This window comes from Xyrauchen texanus, chromosome 46, assembly GCF_025860055.1.
Source record: "Xyrauchen texanus isolate HMW12.3.18 chromosome 46, RBS_HiC_50CHRs, whole genome shotgun sequence".
NCBI classification, from domain to species: domain Eukaryota; kingdom Metazoa; phylum Chordata; class Actinopteri; order Cypriniformes; family Catostomidae; genus Xyrauchen; species Xyrauchen texanus.
This window is the reverse complement of record NC_068321.1, coordinates 11,122,688-11,144,621: the sequence shown is the minus strand read 5'-3', so window position 1 is coordinate 11,144,621 and position 21,934 is coordinate 11,122,688. Positions and strand designations below refer to the sequence as shown.

The window sequence follows — 21,934 nt, the reverse complement described above, 5'->3', positions numbered from 1 at the left end:
CCCCACCCCGTACTCCTGCAGCACCTCCCACAGTCTCTCCCGGGGGACCTGGTCATACGCCTTCTCCAGATCCACAAAACACATGTAGGCCGGATGGGCATACTCCCAGGCCCCCTCCAGGATCCTTGCGAGAGTAAAGATCTGGTCGACGTGAGATCAGTGACGCGCCGCACAATGTTCTGCACTCTCACGAATGCTCTCATTCAAAACAAAACTGTCTATTTAGCATAATAAATCAATTATTTACACCGCATCTGTGCCTTGATTAGAACGGGATCGTTTTAGTTTTGTCGTGTGGCTCATTTGTAATGTATTTAGCATCTACGTTCAAAGCGAGATGTGCAATATGCAATGAATCCCAAAATAATTAAAAAGTGCTTTTCGCTCTTGTTCTACAGCTTCTTTTCAATTGTCAGAATATGTTTCTTCAGTATTAATTTACATGTGCCGCGCGAACAGAGATGGAACATAAAGCAAGTATCTGGGCATTCAGATGATTTAAAACTTGCGGATTAGGATCAGTTGGACTAATGTAAGCGGCTCTGATTGGCCATTGCAGTTTCATTGCTCAATGGACATGTTAGTGATTGGTTAGAATCCTCCGCTGCAAAAACACGCTGTAAATAGAAACTATTGACACAACAGGAGCAGATTTAAATTGAATGCTGTAAAAAGTAAAGTAAAAGTAAATACAATTTATTTCTAAAGCACACTCAAACACAGCAAAACTGACCGAAGTGCTGTACAGATGAAAATACAATACATTCAAATAAATCAAACACGCCAAGTACAGAGGAATTTACAATACATTAAAAGCTGCCCCCGTAATTTTTTTTTTTAAATCATCAGTTTTCATGATTACATAATCGTGGCAGCCATAATGAATAGCTGTACATAATTTTGCAGCATTTACCGTCTTCACATGGTCATGACAGGAGTTGAAAGATTGGATTTAACTTTATACAGACAAGGTTATTAAATGATATGTTTAAGTCTTGTGGCCATACTTTCGAAACAGTGTGTATTTTAACATTTATTCCGGTGCAACAGCAGTTGATAGTGCTTCACTTGTATCGAACCTGGAACATTATTTTAAATCTCTATAGAAGTGTTCAGTGTTCACAGTACTCACTAATTTCTCCTCCAACAATTGAGAAATCCTTTCCTAATATGGTAAATTTCTGAACACGCTGGGCGTTTGACATTGTTCTTGAGTTGACTAGTGCTAAACCTTCAATAGACACCAGCTTGTCTTTTCCTCTGATGATGTCTGACACTTTTGTTGCTTGGCTACCGAGCCGCTGACAGTGTTCCACAGCCTCTAAACTTAGAATGTTAGTGGGCTTCATAGTTTCTGGATTGGTTGTGCACTAGCCAAGGAAAAAATCAGTTTGAATGGGTTTTTGAGGTTTTGGTTTCCGATATTCTCTATAGGCATAGTTCACCTTTAATGTTAGCAGCGTGGAAATACATTTTATCTAGTCTCCTATGAGAATTGCATTGCCGATGCTTTTTTTTTTTTTACAGCATCTTCTATGCAAAGAGGGGGAATAGTCTCTCCTCCAGCAGTGATTATGAGCTCTGAATGGAAAGAGACAACGACACAATGGCCTAAAAGTGTGCTTCACAATGGTGCCATTTTGAAGCCGCAAGGTGTTGGACTTTTCAAATGTATCATATAGGTGTGCATGAAAAAATTTACATTGCAGAAAAAGTGGAACTTACCATATACTAAAACATTTTGAAAGTAAATTTTTAAAATCAACTTTTGAATCAAATGGCTATGCTGATTATTAGATTTAAAGCATTTCACACGTGGTCTCAAACATTTATATATATATATATATATATATATATATATATATATATATATATATATATATATATATATATATATTGTATATCCCATTGTATATAGGGATTGAAATAGTGTTCTATTTTATTACCTTGTATTCTTCCGGTGGTATAAAAATGCCGTCTTTATCTACCTTTCCCAAGTCTCCAGAGTGGAGCCACCCATATTCATCCAAAGCCTCTTGTTTTATCCTCCAGGTTGAGAAAGCCTTACTTTGTAAGCCTTTGATTAGCTTCCAGGCTAACAGACATGGCCCATGCCACCAGTTTCCTCTTCATGTATCCAAACTGTGAAATTCCTTTCTTGATTTTTTTCCATAATTTTCTCCAAAATTCATAGAATGCCCATGTGGGAAGAGGGGGTCGCCTCTCTTGTCCATTAAACTTTCCTGAACAGGTATGTAAAAACTCCATGTCAACATATTTACATACACTTATCAGAGTAAGGCAGTGTACACAGTAATTCTACACACTAATTGATTAGAACACCTTTAACCTCCTGAAAACCTGCGTCCACATGCATGGACATTACATTTAGGCTTCGCTATAGGCTGTGCATAATTTCATTTCATTTAAACTGACTGATCTTAGTTCAGGATACTCTAAGCTGCCATTAAAGGGCTAAACTTTACGAGTCATGTGATAACACAACATGGCGCCAATCTCAGCTGAGTTGGTTTTAGGGAGAAATGACAACAAAATCTGGTAAGAAACCTAATTAAGTGTATACATTGAAACCTCTTTGAGTCAAAAGAGAAGAGCCTCTGGTTTCATCCGATATGCCATTTAAAAAATGTCATCGATTTATTGTGAAACCACACACTGTTAAACACAATTACCACATATGTGGACTATAGGCTTTATTATCACATAATATTATCACAATGAGAATTAACGGATGCATCAAAAGCTGGAAAATGTTTCTCTATATGGCTTTAGGATGAAAATAAGGTGCATTTCAAACTGAGACCAGTGTAAACAGACAGCACACTGGAGGTTAAGTCATTCACTAATTAGGGATCAAGAGAGCATCCTATAGCTTTCTTATGCAGCCAAGCGCATTTACTCCTAACATCCAACCAAAAGTTCAGTTTCAGACTTCAGATGATGTTTGGATCACTCAACATGTTTGGTAGACATTTGACAATGGTAATCAGTACATAGATTCAGAATTGTATAATGAATGATTTTATTTTAACATGGTTGGCATTGATTGGATGATGCTTGCCATTACTTTGAATCAGAATTATTTATGCAAATTTCTGATGTATTGTCGGTAACATTTTAAAAACATGAATAAACAACACTCCTGGAAAAATAAGCAATATGATAAAAAAAATTGACTTTCTATAGCTTGATATTATTTAACATTACTCAACTTAGTCCCTCTGTCCACATATGTGGACATCAATGTTTTGAAAATCTATTTGCTCTAAAAATAACATTGTACCGCAGTTTGCAAATTTTCTGTATGCACAGAATACCCGGAAGACCTACAGTACTACATTTGTCAAAATACTCTTTGCAGTATACAACAAGCACACTGCGTGGAGTACTGTATCCTACAATGCAATGCACTTAACCTTCCATTTCCAGTTATGAAATATTGGCTTTCTGGCTAATAATGAAGTTATCTAGTTCTTGGTCAGAAACTTCCAGCTCTAGTTCCATGAACTCCTCCCACTGTCCAAAGACAACAGCTGTTCTGGTAACTTTTGTGGAATCAGTGGTAATTTAAACAACCCTCTACATATGGATACACTCACCGAATAGAGATTGGGCAACTTTTCCTGCAAAGATCCAGAATATTGTAGCCTTTCAAATGTGGCAGTTTATCCTAACAAGAAGAGGGAAAAAAAAAGAAGAAAATGTACCTACAAATCAGGTGTTCATAGTATGTTCCATGAGAAAATAAGGAATACCAAATGTACCTGAAAAATCTTTCCCAGCTGCTTTTGATTTTCCACAACAAAAATATTGGCTCTTGAGTCACTTGCAACGTAGCAGCAGACGTCTGATGAGTTTGTGGCATTATACCTCTAGCACAAACACAAACATAGATGTGAGGACAGTGAATACTCTCTTCCAACTTTGAGGACATTTTTTTTGTTGTTTGTTTCGTGTTTAACACTGGTCATACTTGACCCTGGGTTAAAGGAATAGTTCACCCAAAAATTATGATTCTCTCATCATTTACTCACCATTATGCAGTCACAGACTCGTATGGCTTTTTTTCTTCTGTGAAACACAAATTACAATATTTTGATAACCTGAATATATATCCATGCAATGAAAGTCAATGGGGACCAACACTTCCAAGCTCCATAAAGGACATAAGGGAAGCATAAAGGTAAACCAAATGGCTCAAGTGGTTTAATCTATGCCTTATGAAGATATACGATCGGTTTTTGGTGAGAACAGACCAAAATGTAACTCATTTTGTAACTTTTTTTATTATGAATCCTGATTAGTGTTGGGTAAATCACTCAACAAGAGTAATCTACTACAAATGACAAATTGCTTCTCTAAATTGTAATCAGATTCATTTACCGATTCATTTATGGGGAAGGCAATCACCTTACTAATTACTATATTTTGAAGTTTCTTTCCAAAGGAACTTCTCAGAATAGTGTTGTTTTTCCACTGAACAAATTCAAAATCATGTTCCTCCTTGATCATTGTTGTTGTCACTTCAGCTGCCACAGAAACACAATCAGACGTACATATGAACATAATAAATGTTTAAATTTGATTATAAATACATATTTTATTTTAGAAATATCTAATGTAACCCAATTAATGTACTTAAAAGTAATTAGTAACTGGTTATTAGTAACATTATCTGATTACAAGTATTAAAATTCAATACTTTTTGTAAAAAAGAGTAATTACTAGCAATTATTAATTACTTTGTAATCATATTACACCCAACTGATCATTGTAGTCTCCTACACTGAACAAATGTTTTTGCACAGTTTTGTTTTTATAAATATTAATGGTATAAAATCTATTTAACCTTATGACATAATATTGATTAAAGTGAGTGAGTACATTTAACTTAAACATTTTTGTATATTCAGTAACAATGAATATAGTTTTATATTTAATATTCAGTTTTATCATGAACAAGTAATTTTGAGGAGAATATGAACTTAAGACTGCACAAAAAAAAATAAGTCACCAAACAACAAAATTAACAATACAAATTGTGTAAATAAACTTGCAAACAGTGAAACCATGTAAGCTTATTAATTATTCAATAAGTTAACTAAATGTACTTGTTTTATTGACCAGTGAAATTGACTCAAATTAGCAATCGTTTCCTACTTTAGGATTAATACATGATCACACACTGTTAAAATAGCAAACAATCATAAATAATATTTACTCAGAGCATCAGAAGCTAGAGCATACATTTTTACATGTTTGAATGTAGAATATTTTCAAGTTCACACTTAAAATATCTTATTCAATGTAAAAAGTTTTTAATCTTTTCGGCTATATTTACTACACCACATTGTAGGCGCGATCATTATTGAAGCTTGATTACAATTCCTCGCACTTGACGCATACACAGAGCGCTGTACACATGTTGTACAAGAGAATTGTGTATTTTTGAGTAAACTGTTCCTGTAAGCGAAGTGTGAAAAGCCTAGAAATGTTTTTTCTCACCCTGCAAAGATGGTTCCAAAAGCTGAGATAAACCACTCAGCTGAATTGAATCCCAGGATGGCTACACTGTGGAACAGCTCCAAACCAAACTAAGAGAATAGTGTGGATATAACATTGAAAAGACTTGCCTTTATACACTATCTGAGCACTTTATTAGGAATACTATGGTTCTTCTACTGCTGTAGCTCAACCGCCTCAAGGTTTGAAATGTTGTCCATTATGAGACTTTACATTCTGAGTAAACGCTAGAGACTGTTGGGTGTGTAAATCCCAGGAGATCAGCATTCTTTTTATTTTTATTTAAAAAAAATACTCAAACCAGCCTGTCTGTCACCAACAATCATGCCATGGTCGAAATCACTGAGATCACATTTTACCCCATTCTGATGGTTGGTGTGAACATTTACCTTAAAGGTCCTGACATTTATCTGCATTATATACTGCACTGCTGCCACACGATTGGCTGATTAGATAATGTATGAATAGGTAGGTGTACAGGTGTATGGTATATGAAGAAGTGCTTAAAACACTTGTCACCCAGATCACCCTGAGAAACCTTTTAGCAGCTATACAACAGAGCTGATAATATTCCAAAAATGAAAGTTTCCCCATTTGTTTCCCCTTTTGATTGCCAGAGCAGACAGATTCCAATACTACTGAATCGAGGCAATACACATCTGATGGACAGTAATAGGCTGTACTGGACATAGTTCATCCATTCTCAGCTGAACAGATCTGCTGGCTTCTGTAGTCCGGATTGGGCTGGAGCCAACTCTGCACCTACCAGAAACTCATCAACACTCTTTTTCTGTGCTGCATTGAATAGGAGATATGCACAGTTGTATGCACATAATAAAGCTAAATACTTAAACTAGGAAATTGATGACAATGACAACAGCCATACACTTCTATCATTCATCCATCCATCCATTCATATCTGCAAGGCCTATATATATCCCTCAATGCTTTGCCATATATAGTTTGTCTTGACAGACTGTGGCAGCGGGGGCGTGGTCGAGCACCCACCCGGAGAGAGAAAGCGGTAAGTGTGCTTGCACCATAAGCTAAATTATGTCTAACACGTGTCTCTAATTCCAATGAACATGGGGAGAGCAGCATATAAACGGCCATGCCACCGCCAGACGGGGGAGAGAGAACGACATGAGCGACCTGTGACTTGCATGTCTTATTGAGGGTTTTGTGTTATTGTGAAGTAACATAAAACATATCATGTTATCTGTAGACTCAGAGAAGTTTATGTTGACAAAGTACCTGTTGTGAAGCTGAAAAAAATAAATTGTGTTACGCTCATCTGATTAAACTGAGAAAAGCACCGAGAAGCGTGCACAGGGTGCACAGAGTGTTGAAGACAGAAAAATAAAGAGCCTTACTTCACTGTATCACTGCTCCATCTCCTCCCTTCCATCTCCAAGCTTGAACGTGTTACACAGACTATCATTTTCTAGTTTCCATCTGTCCTGTATCCAAACTCTAAACATATTAAACACAAATTATGCAACATACTGTACTCTACTTACATGGTCCATCGTCCACGGCCTGCTCTAAAGTGTCTGTCATGGTCCCCAGAGATGGGCAGTCAGAACTGAAACACAGAATGGGGACACTGGCTCATTAGTGGACAAAAAACTCCCCATGTTCTCTGTACCTATGAATCACATGGCACAACTGCTCAGCAGCATTGTGAGCTCAGACAATGGCAGGTATTGGTTGCCAGGTACTAAATCCCCTGTGGTTTTGTTGACTGAGTTCACAAAACATGTGAGAAGCTCTAGTTCCCATCATGGAAACTTTTATTTTCTTCTCTTAGTACTTCATGCAGAAACCACAAGTGAGTGGGTACATCAGACTGCTTTAAAAATTGGCATCAAGACAAAATAACGGGCTTGATGCTCTTGTCAACAAAAGTGTGAGAACTGACAGCTGAGTTGATTTAATTTCCGTTTCTCATTTTCATTCAGAGTGGGAAACACAAACACCAAAATAGTTTTTCCCATTAGAAATCTGCCAAACTCCTTTCAAACTAGACATTTAACTTCCTTATTTTCAATTTAAGGCGTTATTTTCAAAGTTTTGTTTAGAGCCCCAATAGTTCCACCCAATAGTTCAATAGTAATTGATTCATTTTTGGGCAAAATATAATATCATATTGTGGCATCCGCGACGGGCATCCCTCCTCCTTCCCGGGTTTCGGCACCAGTGTAACGCAGTTCAATGGAAAGGAGGAGGCGAGAACCGGCTTGGCAATCTAAATAATATTTTAATGATAAACTTAAACAAAAGACACAAACACACATGATGGACATGCCAGTAAACGATCTCTCTCTCATCGCACCATCTTCCACAGTCTGCCTTTATTCCTCTCAGAGGCTTGATTAGCCTGATAAGGGACCGGGTGTGTAGAATCATGACCCGGCCCGCCCTCCGCCCTGCCACACATATCATATAATGTAATATAATATAATATAATATAATATAATATAATATAATATAATATAATATAATATAATATAATATAATATAATGCTTCTGTTCAGTGAAGGTGGATGGGGACCAAGGGCTGTCAAGCTCCAAAAAGGACATAAAACCACATACAAACAAACATCTAAAAACATCTAGCAGTTGACAGAGCTTATGCACCACATTCCAAGTCTTCTGTAGTCATGCAATAGCTTTGTGTGAGGAAATCAATTAAGGCTTTTTAGCAGCAAAAAGGACATTTTCCAGAGCAATTTTTCCATACACAGGTTTTCTCCCTGTTCCATAATAAAACTAACTTTGCATACAAATTTAAGTACAATACTGGTGAGGTGGTACGTTCTTCTAAATTCTGACACAAATGTATTCTCTGGACCTGGTCACCACAATTGTAGCTTCTGTGTTTGTCATCCATTGCAGAGTTGAACATATGTGTGCTGTATTGTGTTTAGAACACCAAATAACTTAATGTCAAAACAAATGATTTTTCTATTCTTGTTTGTTTTATTCACTTTTAACAATATGTATATTAGGATCTTAATCTCGTGCGAGCCCCGCGTCCACATGCGTGGACGTCGTATGGCTGTTCCACAACTGACTGGAACATAGGGAGGATCCTTGAACAAGTGCTTCTACATGTTTGCCAATCACTGCTGGATTGCATGATACAAAAATTATTCTAAGTTCCAACAACAAATTCACTGAGTTATATGGACGACTTCTGACTGAAGAGCTTGAGACCTCAAGACACCACACCATCCTTTAAGTAAACAATTTGGTGGAGCGTTCAAACGATTTTTATCCTAGGCCTGGTGATTGTGTCTTCTCTAAACTGAACTGATTTGCCCTGGACATAAACAGTTTCTTTGAGGTCCAGGAACAGTTTGACATTGCTGGGCTACTTTGAGCTGGATCTTCAAGACCAGCAATGAGGAACCCACAGCACATTGTGTTGCATCCCCTGGATTTTCATGTCCTCTTCCTATCCCGATGTTGTGAACTACTGTATGTTCAAATTTCATATGTTAATTCCACTGTTTTGTGACTTTAAATCACTGCATAAATAATGTTACTGTGATTATTAACTCCTCTAAACTCTCTAAACAACACAAAATCTTTCTCATGAATGTTTATCATTTGGAAAGGGCGAAAGCCTGGTGTCAGGGGATGGTTCTCATTTATATGCCACCAGCACTAAATGAGACTAAAGAACTGATATAAAACAAAAACTCTTGACTCAACCATCACAGGTGTAATTTGTGGGTTTTTGGGCCTTTAAATTGGCTTGAAATATCTACAGAAAATGGACCAACACTTTAAATCCTGATGTCTCTACGCAAGTATGTTTTTGTATATATTTCTTTCTGCATAGAGACCATTTTACAGACATTAACCCTGTCTTGTTCCAGTGAAGACAATAGAACTCTCAAGAATAAAGTATCTTCATTAAAGAGGAAGGAAACTATGACTGAGCCAAGCAAACAAGTACTATTTTAAATGTCAAAAGGGTAGGATATCAGCAATCATATGTTCTGTCACTTTTTTATAAACTTTATAACATACTTATTCATACATGAACAAAGAGCTTGCATTAACAGCTAGTAAATACACTGAGTGCTTTGGTAGATACTAGTAAGCCTCCTGGGGTTGAACCCTGCCAGAATATAAAATAACAGAATGTCTACCAGTTTACTGAAAAATAATTCTGATGAAAAGTGGTGAACAAAACATATTTAAAGTCTGTATTTCATCATACCATAAAAAATAATTTTATTGTCCACAGTATGTAGTAATCATTAGTCAGTTCATACCAAGCTTGGCACAGATGAAACAGATTTTGAGGTCATGTTGACCGACCAAGTCATAGAGACTTGCATATTTCCAGGAAAAAATGACACATGATGAACAATACTTCCATGCTTATTGCATTATTTTGTATTGTTGGTTAATAATAATAATAACAATACAAAATATGTTTGACAATTGAACATGCCTTCACAATGTAGCTGATCAGTTCTATTCAGATTAAAATTATTTCAGCACAGTGGGGTTCTGAGCAGAAAAATGAGCCTGTGTATAAAAATATACAGAAACTGTTTAAAGCTTTAGTGTCTTAGTGAGTGGACTAATTTATAATAAGGAGAGTGACCTTGAAGCCACAAGCAGTGAAGTATCCTGAATTCTGAGTGGGAATCTACAATATCATCTTTAACTGGCTCCGACTGAATTTCCTTAAAGGCTGATTCACATTGAAAACAGGCTGTATGAAAGCACCACTTATTTGTGGTGTCACAGCACTCTCAGTAGGTTACTGTATAAGCTGGCTGTCACCAGTTTTATCAAATGTACATTTCTCTCAAATATAATAGGTACAAATTTAATGTGTGCTTTCAAGTCACAAAAACATATTTTTGTGCCTTCTTAGCACATATAGTATATACTTGCTATACATCAATTGAAATTAGCATTTCAGTCATCTCTCACTGCATTATCCAATACTACATGTGATCCTTTTCTACCTCAAGACACTACGTCTCTCAAATCTGACACATGCCTTTTACCTTGTCAAGGAACGCCCCCTGCTGAACCAAATCACAACCAAACCTCAGTACCCTACTGAAATATTTTTTTTTAGAGCAGATGGATTTCTTGAATTATACAACAAATGTTGGTCACTCCTCATTAATACCTAAAATGCATACGCAATATACTTTACTTCCAGTCAAGCTACTTCAGTTAAACACCAACTGAGGTGTCAGACAAGCTTGCCCCAAATTTGTTACTCTTTTTACTGGACCTAAAGAACAGATCATTATGGAGATATTGAGGGCATCATCATAAAGGTTTAATCTTCAATCATAAGCTATTTAGTTAATTACACATATTCATTTTTAAAGACCTTAAATTACACCTATTTTCTAAGTCTTGGATGCCCTCCTTATGTTCTACGCTGTACATCTCCATTAGATGTATGTGGACACATTAAATGACTCTCTGGCAAATAGCAGCAAATATTTTGAAAAAGAAATAAATAAATTTTGTGGCAGGTTTTATTATTATTACTATTATTATTTTGTATTGATAATCTTTATTTAGTGCTTGCTAATGCTATTGCCCATACTTATGGTTTGGTATTTGAACAAACCCTTAATCCTAAGTATTGCATTTCAAAAAACTTATTCCACACTATTCTATGGACATGAATTGGGTGGCTTGTTGAGGAGAGGTGTGCCATTTCTTTTCTAAGACATGAGATTTATGATTTCAGCCTGGTTTCATACCTACTTCGAACGAGGCACTCAAGCCAAATGTAGACATTAAAAAATATAATGGAGGTGGGCTAATTTCACTTAGGGCAGTTTGCAGTCCGCCCAGCCATAGCTAGGCACCATAATATCAAATAGACATAAGAAATAATGGAAAACATGGTTAGACCAACACACTCACATTATATATATATATATATATATATATATATATATATATATATATATATATATATATATATATATATATATATATATATATATCAATGTAATTCAATAGTATCCATGCCTAATACATATTACAAATGTGGCAACAACACACACCGCGTAGATAAAGTGTAAACAAGTGTCAGATGTGTTTCAAATTCCATGAGAAGTGGCTCCACGCCTCTACTCTTTATTTAATCCCATCAATATTCTCTATTGTAGGTCCCCCCAGTCAGTCCCTGAGAGTCGAAATTTCCTGCACTCGAGTTCGAGAACGTTCTAGAGCGCCGCAGCTTATATAAGACAGCCAGACAGCTCACAGAGCGCTCACATTCAGTCAGCAGAACAACAGGCAAACAGAGTTACTAACTCAAGAATACAGCGAACCGGCTTTTCCTCTCCGTTTAGTTGTGTGAGTATTATCACACTCCTGACACTTACTTAAACATTTATGATAGGTTATTTGAAGTGTTATCTAGACCTAAAACACATATACGGAACGTTGTGTGAAAAGCTGTCTCTACGCCATCTAATGCTCTGTCGTTATTGATTAGTGAGCGCTGTCCATAACAAACCTACTGTAACATTGTTTAATTCATTGTGTGTGTGTGTGTGTGCATGTGCATGTTGTAGGGCAGGACTCTCTGTTGATATGTTGTTTCTGTTTACTGTAGTTGAGTCCAATCAAAGATGGTTCGAGAAACCGGTTACTACGATCTTCTCGGCGTTAGTCCCAAAGCCCATCTGGACGAGCTTAAAAAAGCATATAGGAAACTGGCGTTGAAATATCATCCGGATAAGAACCCGAATGAAGGCGAGAAAGTAAGTGGAGGTTCTGCTGAGGCTAGTGTATGCATATTATGTTTCGCGTTGCCTTGTAAATGGCAGCGACAGAAATGAGAAGAACTTTCTAGAAGTGTCTCGAGCGCTCCGCTGAGCTGAAGCGTATAACTGGAGGCATTTCTAAGCCTCACTTTGAGATTTTGCTAAATTTATTACATCCATGTGAGATGATTTAGTTCATGCATGAATTTTTATTTTTTATTTTCAATAAATAATTTAAAGGAAGTGCTGGGAAATGCTTGTTTTCTTTTTATGCATGCATTATATCTTCTCTGTTTCCCAGTTCAAACTCATATCTCAAGCCTATGAGGTCCTGTCAGATCCTAAAAAGCGGGAATTGTATGACCAAGGTGGAGAACAAGCTATCAAGGAGGGAGGCATTGGAGGAGGGGGCTCATCGCCCATGGACATTTTCAACATGTTCTTTGGTGGTGGGGGCAGAATGCAGAGAGAAAGAAGAGGTGAGCCACATGTTAATAGCACCAGGTGGCATTTGGCCTACTGCCCAAGGTCATGAGATGACAAACACTGCTGTCTTAATAAAAATAGCACACTTTTGCAACTTGGGGTCATCCAAAAGGAGAAACTAGAGTTTAATATGTTACATAATCAGTAGAGTTCTTAAATGCTGATCTTTTTTGGTATACACACTCTGTAAAAAATATTTTATTCAAATCAATATAATTATTTTATATAACTAAATACACCTGACAGGTTGCAACACATGGGTAGGGAACATGTCATAAAATATTTTATGACACATGTCATAAAATATCAGTCTGCTTTTTTATTCCATCCGTTACTCCTGGTCGGAGGGCTTCTGTAAATATTTAGTTCATACTTAGGGTTACGATCTACCTAAGTTTGGTACAACGCTCAAATATTTAGTAGTATGTAAATTGTGACTTAGTTCCCATTTACGCCACAACTAGGCTAAGTTGTAACTTATGTACCCTCCTGGGTCGGACAACCCCCCCAAATCTCATGACACTATGACTTTCCTAAAAATGAGCAAAATTTTGGAACTATGCTAATGTGTTTGCCAGATCCACACATTCTATATGTTTTTCCTTTCTCTTATTCAGGTAAGAATGTGGTTCACCAGCTTGGAGTCACACTGGAAGAATTGTACAATGGCTCAACAAGGAAACTTGGTCTTCAGAAGAATGTGATTTGTGAGAAATGTGATGGTAAGAGCAGCTACTAGGTCATTATTGATAAGATTATGGGTTCAAAACAAGGTAAGCTCAATTAATAGCATTTGCGTCATAATGTTGATTTCCAAAAGGAAAAAAATGCAGTAACAGTGAGACACTTACAGTGTAAGTGAAATGGGCAAGTCCATAAATGTTTAAATTCACACCTTTTTTTTTTACCAAGTATAGCCACAGGACATAAACATTATACATGTTAACATAATATTAGTGTGATAAAATCACTAACTAACCTTATCAGTATAAAGTAGGGCTGTGTCGATACAGTCAAATATCTATATATTCTGATAATTTTTCCTCATGATATTGTATCGTTACTTAGATCCATGTATCGTGATATATCGTGATATTTACAATATAGATTTTCTACTTAATCTTCATTTATTTCTGTTCTCTACAGTTATTTAACAAAAACAACAAAATTAAAATGTAATTCTAATTATACAACACACAGATGCTGTAAAGAATCCAATCAACCAAACACTACTGTTGTTCCTGCCACAGGTCTTTAAGAGACTGTACCATTTTAGCACTTTTAATACAAATTAGGCATGTAAACAACAAACATGTATTAATATCTCTGTATTTATGCAATATAATATAATATATGCAATTTCAAGACACCACATTTATTGATGCAATACATACAAATTAAAATGTCACCAAAATGATGAAAAACAAATGAGAAAATAACATTGGTAAAGTTAAGAGGTCCCCTGTATAATGAATAACAGCATTAGCTGATCCTCTCTTCCCTGAATCTTGTGTTTCATGGATGAAAAAAGTAATACTGATTTTGAACGGCGAGGGTGTAATGAGGAGTAAATGATGGAGGAAAGATCAGTTTTTAGTAAAGTTTATCAGTATCATTAATCAGGTGCAAATTATTGTCCAGTACATTGTTTCTCTGTAATATTATTCCTCTGTATTTGTGTAGCCTGGTTTCACGTGGAATGAAAGTTCATGCACTATACCTAGCCAATCACCACACAGACACTGACCATAATCATAGCAACAACTGCTCTAACCACCCAGGCACAAGCGATTTTCATATTTAGTGAAAATGTTTAATCGTGACATCCCTAGACAAGTCGAAATTAGTCTAAATGGTTGTGAACGTTATGCCACAAATGCTGTTGTTTAAGCTTAAATTGTTTTGAATATTCCTTGGGAATATGGAAAACTAGCATCATATTTTTGTCCATCTAAGACATAACTGATCCATCTTGCAGGTTATGGAGGCAAAAAGGGCACACTTGAAAAATGCTCAACCTGCAAAGGAAGAGGGGTGCAGGTCCAGGTACAACAGATTGGACCTGGAATGATCCAGCAGATTCAGAGCATGTGTTCAGACTGCCAAGGACAGGGAGAGAAGTTCAGCTCCAAGGACCGCTGCAAGAACTGCAATGGACACAAAGTAGAACGCAAAAAGAAGATTCTAGAAGTCCACATTGACAAAGGTAGGTAGGCCTAGAAACTTCAGGTTCCACTGCTTCAAGGTTAGTGTTCTAGGAGTATACTAATTATTATCTTTGTCACAGGTATGAAGGATGGCCAGAAAATCTCATTCCACGGAGAAGGAGATCAAGAGCCTGGACTAGAGCCTGGTGATGTCATAATCGTACTGGATCTGAAAGAGCACCCTGTCTTCCAAATACAGGATGACAACCTGATCATGAAGATGAAAATCAAGCTGGTAGAGGCACTCTGTGGGTTTAAGAAGACAGTCCTTACCCTAGATAAAAGAACACTCCTCATCGAGTCATCTCCAGGTATTTTCAATGCATTAGTTATTCATGTAGAATACTTTGTTTAATTTGCATGCTTAATAACTGAATTAATGTTCTGTTTATAACATATTATATGTTGCCTTTTTATTATAGGTCAAGTAATAAAACCAAATAGTTTTAAATGTATTTATAAAGAGGGCATGCCTGTGGAGAGAGACCCTTATGAGAAAGGTCTTCTCATCATACAGTTTGAGGTAAAGTTTTGACAATACTTGTGTTTGATGCTTAAGTAGTCTTGTGTTGGGAATGTCACATCTCACAGAACCATTTCTGTTCCCTCAGATTGAGTTCCCCGATAAACATTGGCTACCTGAGCACATGCTGCCAGACCTGGAGAAGCTACTCCCAATGAGAGATCACGTCATGGTGTCGGATGATATGGAAGAGGTTGACCTCTGTGAAATAGACTTTGAAAGCCAAAAGAGAAGCTACAGTAGTGAAGCCTATGAAGAAGATGGAGGCCCCAGGCACAGTGGCGTTCAATGCCAGACTCAGTGAATGTCACAAATAATGGGATCATTGGTTCAACAGCATTTTTCTAAAATGACTGCAAATGTACACTGAAAGATAGGATAGTTAAATGTAATTATTGGCAAGCACTACTGTATGTACATTACAGCGAGGAATTCCTTCAAACCAAAGCCTTATAAGATGGACCAATTTCTTGCCACATATGTTCTGAAGCATCTTGCAAGGAAGAACCTAGGATATCCAGCAGCTACTGCAATTAATGAGTATTAAAGAGTACATTGGATTGATGCAGTTTTTGGATGAAAATCTGAACTGTTATCCACTTATGATCTGAATTTAAAGTTGCAATATTTAATATATTTACTGTACTAAATGATACAATTATCATATGTTATCAGAGATTTAGGAAACATGCTAAGTTGAAACACTGGCTTCTCAGAAAACAATGCTACAGCCAGTATATTCAACTTTGAAGTAGCCGTTCCGGGGCGGAATTTCAGTTTGTGTTTTGGCCTGTGCGATCCAGCACACTACTAACCCTTTTTCCCAATAGTAGTTCAACACCCGGGTTTGCAGATTTAAAACAAGTTTGTGAGCAAACAGAGCATGCTACAGCCATGGAAGCCAGCAATACATCTAGATAAAATTGACAGAGTTATAAAAAAATCCACGAGCTGGTATATCATTTACAAAACTTTACAAACGTATACATTAGCGGATCAACTTACAGCATAAGTCTTGTTGCTTGCCATTGTCAGTTTACTCTTTCCTGTTGTGTGCCTCAACCTGGCAACCCAGTGAGCTTGGAGTCTGGGGAAGACAACTCTCCAATATTTTGAATTTGGGCTGCAGTACCCATTTTAAATGTTTTATGCCATTGTTACATATTGCTACTTTAATAGTAACTTGTTAATTTTTGCATTAAATTATTTAGTTTGTGAGTACAAAATGCAGTAACTTTTAAACGTTCAAGTAGATGTGCAACAGTGTGTCAAGAGCAGAAACTGCTGTTTTTATTTTTTTGTTGGTCACATGAAAAATCACAGTTGAAAATGTATATTTGTACACTTTCTTAGAAGGTATTGGCTTAACAAACATTAAACATATGTTAAGTTTTATTCACCTAAAAGTGTTTTCCACAAATATAACTTCTCGTTAGATTTTCTTCCTGGTTATTGTTAGTACATATTATAATTTTCTAACCGTTGCATTTCTATGTACAGAAGAGCTCTGGGTGCAACCATCTAAATGCAAATCACCAGATTTATTTTAATTTTTATACATGTCATTTCACATCAGAAACCCAATTAAAGATAGGACAACAATAGCCTCAACAACATTGACATTCTAAAACTTTATATCCATAAAATAGTGACATGTTACAAATTGCATATGTGGCTAAAAGAGGCCACTTATTTAAATGCAAGTGCAAAGGTCAAAGTGACAATGTTCTTTGATGTAGTTGTGTCATGCTAAATTTGATTTTATTCAGAAAATTGAACTGATAACATGGTAGAAAGAACCTGCCATGTACCATTCATAATCACATTTAAAGTTCATTCATTGTAATCAATGAAAAGGTAAGGTATTAAGACGGCACAATTTCTTTGCATTCAAAGCATTATTCCTTGTCCATTCTTCTCAGTGTTGCTTTCTTCTGAAAGAGCATCCTATTCCAAATAGAAAAGAAAATGTCACTTAGTCTTTATCACCTATGAACTACAGCAGTAAGATACATTGCTGCAGATGTAATAATGACCATTTGTAGTTACTTCTGATGCTGTAACTGTAAATCAAAGACCTATGTGGTTCTCCAGATAGACTAGATATTTAAAACCACAAATACACACCCTCAGTGAGCCTGGCTTTCCCTCCTGTGGGCTGGCACAGCACTGTTGAACACCCAACACACAACACAACTGTCTGTGCATGACTAAACACAGTTGTGATCTTATAACAACCTAAACAGAGAAGAAAACACATATTTAGCATTATATTATCTAAAAAAATAAATAAGAATAATTAAAAATATAATTTATTACATAAGTTCTACAATCAATGCACAATGAAATATAACCAGTAATACACTATCCGAATATTTCTTATGTAGATTTCATACCTGGACATTTCACATCCATGAAGTAAGAGTTGGGGCTTTGCACAAGTCTCTTCTTCTTATGCTGTCTTCTCTCGAAATCAAAGGAAGGGTTGAGCAGATCTGTGGACAGCTGTTACAAACAAAACAACAGCAAATATACATAAATGCATCATATCAACAACATGACTTGTCGTTTATAATGTGAAAATTATTTAGTTTACAGGAAATTAAATTACCCACATTAGCTACGCAACAACAAAATAAACACCAAATGTCACTAAATGCCTCATGTGCAGAAACTATATTACATATGACAACAATTAAAAGCACTCAAAAATTATTTTAATAGGCCTAACTGACAACATGTTTTCTTAGACCAAAAAGAAACAATGTTGATCAAAAGAATAGCCATTTTCTGAGCACTTTCATCATCATTACATGTTAAATCGATCAGGGGGAGAAAATCGAAATGCTTACTTGCAAAATAAATGAATACAAAATTAATTAAACATCAATCTGTCTTTAATCTGTCGCGATGCAACAGTTTTAATGTCACACGTGCGAAGAAAATCGTTAGGCCCTAACTGAACCATCGCCATGCGAAACAGTGAAATCGCAAACTTCCTCGTGTTTACTGCACGGCTAAAAATGATCAATAACTGGATTATTATTAAGACAACAGGCGAAAGAATATATACTAAAAGCTGACAAACGCTGGAATCGGTGTCTAATTGAGAAAAATACACTTACAGGCATTGTCGGGCGCTAAAGATGTTTGCATTCATCTAACTGCTGCTATCCTCGAAACTGAATCTCTGAGACTGCAGTGTTGCCAAGCGCAGCTTCATTTGGGACATCTGAACACAAGACATGCCCAGGCATGCTCCACCATAAAACACGCCTTAATGCATTAGTCCGTATCAAAACTTCCCGAACACCATTAACATTGTTAAAGGGCAACAGTAAATGATCTTGCATTGGCGAAATGATATAATTAGCCCCATATCTCAGAAAAGAGCATTATAATAATCTCTACTACTACGACGACAATGACGACGACGACGACGACTACTACTACTATTACTACTACTACTACTACTAATAATAATACTAAAAATAATACAGTAAAGTTACAAAATATAATAAAATAAACCTTCTGAACATTCATATTTTGCGTACTGGCAACCTTGACTGCAGCTCTGATTAGGAAGTAGAGACGATTTTTGCTGTTTATCGTAGCCACTAAATACACTTCTAACCCAAATGTAATTGTTTATTTGAATTAATCTATTGTTATTTTTTAATTAACTTTTATTAATATTTTTTTTTTTATTAAAGCATAAAAAAAAAAATGTCATCTCAACTCCTCCTAGTGGTTTATTTAGTTGCTGCATCGCTACAACACAGATCCATGTTCATTACCAGGAGGTTTATTTATTTGTTGTTGTTTTATTTATGTGCTTTATTCACTTGTTTATTTAATGTATCTGGCTGGCTTTATACTGTATATACCTTGTGCTTTCTCTTAATTCAAAATAAAAGCATTGAAAATTATTATATAGTAGATAAGTAAAGCCACATTATCCACAGTTTTAGCAATAAATGCATTGAGTTAATATAAGTTAATAATAAAACATTTTATATAATTTATTATATGCTAAAATGTCTTTATCTTATTTATGTATAGGCTACATTTTGGATGGTTTATATATATATATATTTTTTTTTAAATAATTTTAATTTATTTTATTTGTAAAATTTTTCCTTAACCTGCAATTGTCTTTATGATTGTATTCATACATTGTTTGATCTTATTGGACATTTATATAGAAAAAAAGTCATAAAACAAAGTTTTACCACCATTTGTGGACTTTTCAGACGGTCCCTAACCCACTAAAAGCAAATTTTCCAACTTGTATCAATGTTAAATTGGCGATCAGGAACGATTTCACCGTGACGCCATATGACCAGCTTAAATACGGGACAAATCGCAATACGAGACGCGTCATTTTATCTTTAAATACGGGACCATCCCGTATTTTTACGGACGGGTGGCAACCATTCTGAGCAGCTTTTCTCTTATATATACCCTACTGTACGCCGATGCTTCCTCCCCTGATAAATGTGGCGGTTGCAGGATAAAGTGACACCACTGAAATACAAACACACACACGCACACACACACACACACACACACACACACACACACACACACACACACACACACACCTATGTAGTGTGTTTCCATGTTTTATGGGGACTTTCCATAGACATAATGGTTTTTATACTGTACAAACTTTATATTCTATCCCCTAAACCTAACCCTACCCCTAAACCTAACCCTCACAGAAAACTTTCTGCATTTTTACATTTTCAACATGCAAACAAACAAAAAAAAATATATACGAATATCATTTCTCATACATTTCCTCCACTTGGATGAAAGTGTGAATGTGATTGATATCAAATTTTGATAGAAATATAGAAATATATATATATATATTTATATATTCTATAACACATTTACCCTCCCAAAATAAATCAGAATCAGAATCAGCTTTATTGCCAAGTATGCTTACACATACAAGGAATTTGTCTTGGTGACAGGAGCTTCCAGTCAACAACAATACAAACAATACCAAAAACAGCAGCAAGACATAGGTAATTAAAAACAAAAAAGAACACAATATAAATAATTATACATAAATGTACATACACTCACCTTCATATGTACCCACATACACACACGTAGTGCAAATCTAATACAATCTGTTATATAAGAACAAAAAACAGTATATTATATACAGAGTAAGTAATGGCAGAAGTGGATATGTTGGATAATATAAATTAAAATTAAAATTAAACTGTGTATTGCACATAATTATTGCTCAATGGGGCAATTTAATTGTTCATTAGATGGATGGCCTGAGGGAAAAAACTGTTGTCTGACGGTTCTGGTGTTCAGAGCTCTGAAGCGCCGGCCAGAAGGCAACAGTTCAAAAAGGTAGTGGGCAGGGTGAGTGGTGTCCAGAGTGACTTTTACAGCCTTTTTCCTCACTCTGGAAGTGTATAGTTCTTGAAGGGGGGGCAGGGGGCAACCAATAATCCTCTCAGCAGACAGAACTGTCCTTTGTAGTCTTCTGATGTCTGATTTCGTAGCTGCACCAAACCAGACAGTTATTGAAGTGCAGAGGACAGACTCAATGACTGCTGAGTAGAACTGTTTCAGCAGCACTGGTGAGGAAGTTCAACCTCTGCTGGGCCTTTTTCACAATGGAGTCGATGTGTATCTCCCACTTCAGGTTCTGTGAGATGGTAGTGCCCAGGAACCTGAATGACTCCACTGCTGCCACAGTGCTGTTCAGAATGGTGAGGGGGGACAATGTTGGGGTGTTCCTCCTAAAGTCCACAATCATCTCCACCGTTTTGAGCGTGTTCAGTATGTAAAATGTATGTATTGTGTGTAAAATGTATGTATTGTGATTACATACAAATTTTCCATTCAAACAGATTGCAAAAATCCAACAAATGAGTTCACATGACAACTATGAAATGATGTGTGTTATGAAAGGTGCTATACAAATAAAATTGACTTGACTTGTTTTCCCATTAAGTCCATTTTACGTGAACGCGTTAAATAAATGCTAAAATGGCTGGGAACTGCGATTTACGTGTGAGCACATAAGTGTGCTACTTACTATATTCATGGTCTTTTCATTAGAATCTACTAAATAACAGGTCATCCAGACACATTTTCACAAAAGTTTTGTTTGAAATGCTCCACAAATACCAAATCAAAATTGATGTTTTAAAACGCATCTGTTTATTTAATATTTTCCATGCCTTGCAGTGCACACCGGAGGTTTAGATACAGTTTATTACACGGCTATATGATGGGTGACATAACGTTAATGCAAATATTTGACAACTATGTTACTGTGTACCAGGGTCCTCCTAGAAACTACATTGACCAGTCACGCAGATGGCATAGCGTTGACGTCACTAAAGAGGCCCCGCCTCCTC

The 21,934-nt window shown here is 36.2% G+C and overlaps 2 protein-coding genes and 1 pseudogene across 2 annotated transcripts; 1 reads left to right on the top strand and 2 right to left on the bottom strand.

The window, feature by feature from the left end:
• Window positions 1-1,112: 1,112 nt before the first annotated feature.
• LOC127638025 (long-chain-fatty-acid--CoA ligase ACSBG2-like) lies at window positions 1,113-7,104 on the bottom strand (annotated as a pseudogene).
• Window positions 7,105-11,793: 4,689 nt separating this feature from the next.
• On the top strand, window positions 11,794-16,651 carry dnaja (DnaJ heat shock protein family (Hsp40) member A). Its single transcript, XM_052120094.1, has 8 exons — window positions 11,794-11,907; window positions 12,170-12,317; window positions 12,622-12,799; window positions 13,424-13,528; window positions 14,785-15,012; window positions 15,094-15,324; window positions 15,436-15,536; window positions 15,625-16,651. The coding sequence occupies exons 2-8, from the start codon at window positions 12,186-12,188 to the stop codon at window positions 15,838-15,840; spliced, it is 1,191 nt and encodes a 396-aa protein (XP_051976054.1). The 5' UTR covers window positions 11,794-11,907; window positions 12,170-12,185; the 3' UTR covers window positions 15,841-16,651.
• A 148-nt stretch (window positions 16,652-16,799) lies between these two features.
• On the bottom strand, window positions 16,800-18,814 carry rps27l (ribosomal protein S27 like). Its single transcript, XM_052120095.1, has 4 exons — window positions 18,662-18,814; window positions 17,933-18,041; window positions 17,664-17,774; window positions 16,800-17,483 (listed from the first exon to the last, which is right to left on the bottom strand). The coding sequence occupies exons 1-4, from the start codon at window positions 18,665-18,667 to the stop codon at window positions 17,455-17,457; spliced, it is 255 nt and encodes an 84-aa protein (XP_051976055.1). The 5' UTR covers window positions 18,668-18,814; the 3' UTR covers window positions 16,800-17,454.
• Between the last annotated feature and the right edge of the window lie 3,120 nt (window positions 18,815-21,934).

Coding starts and splice junctions, on each gene's coding strand:
- rps27l (XM_052120095.1), bottom strand. Junction 17,775..17,932: donor CATGGATGTGAAATGTCCAG/GTATGAAATCTA, acceptor TTCTCTGTTTAG/GTTGTTATAAGATCACAACT. Junction 17,484..17,663: donor GAAAGCCAGGCTCACTGAGG/GTGTGTATTTGT, acceptor TATTTGGAATAG/GATGCTCTTTCAGAAGAAAG.
- dnaja (XM_052120094.1), top strand. CDS start 12,186: ATGGTTCGAGAAACCGGTTACTACGATCTTCTCGGCGTTAGTCCCAAA. Junction 15,325..15,435: donor CCTCATCGAGTCATCTCCAG/GTATTTTCAATG, acceptor TTTTTATTATAG/GTCAAGTAATAAAACCAAAT. Junction 15,537..15,624: donor TTCTCATCATACAGTTTGAG/GTAAAGTTTTGA, acceptor CTGTTCCCTCAG/ATTGAGTTCCCCGATAAACA.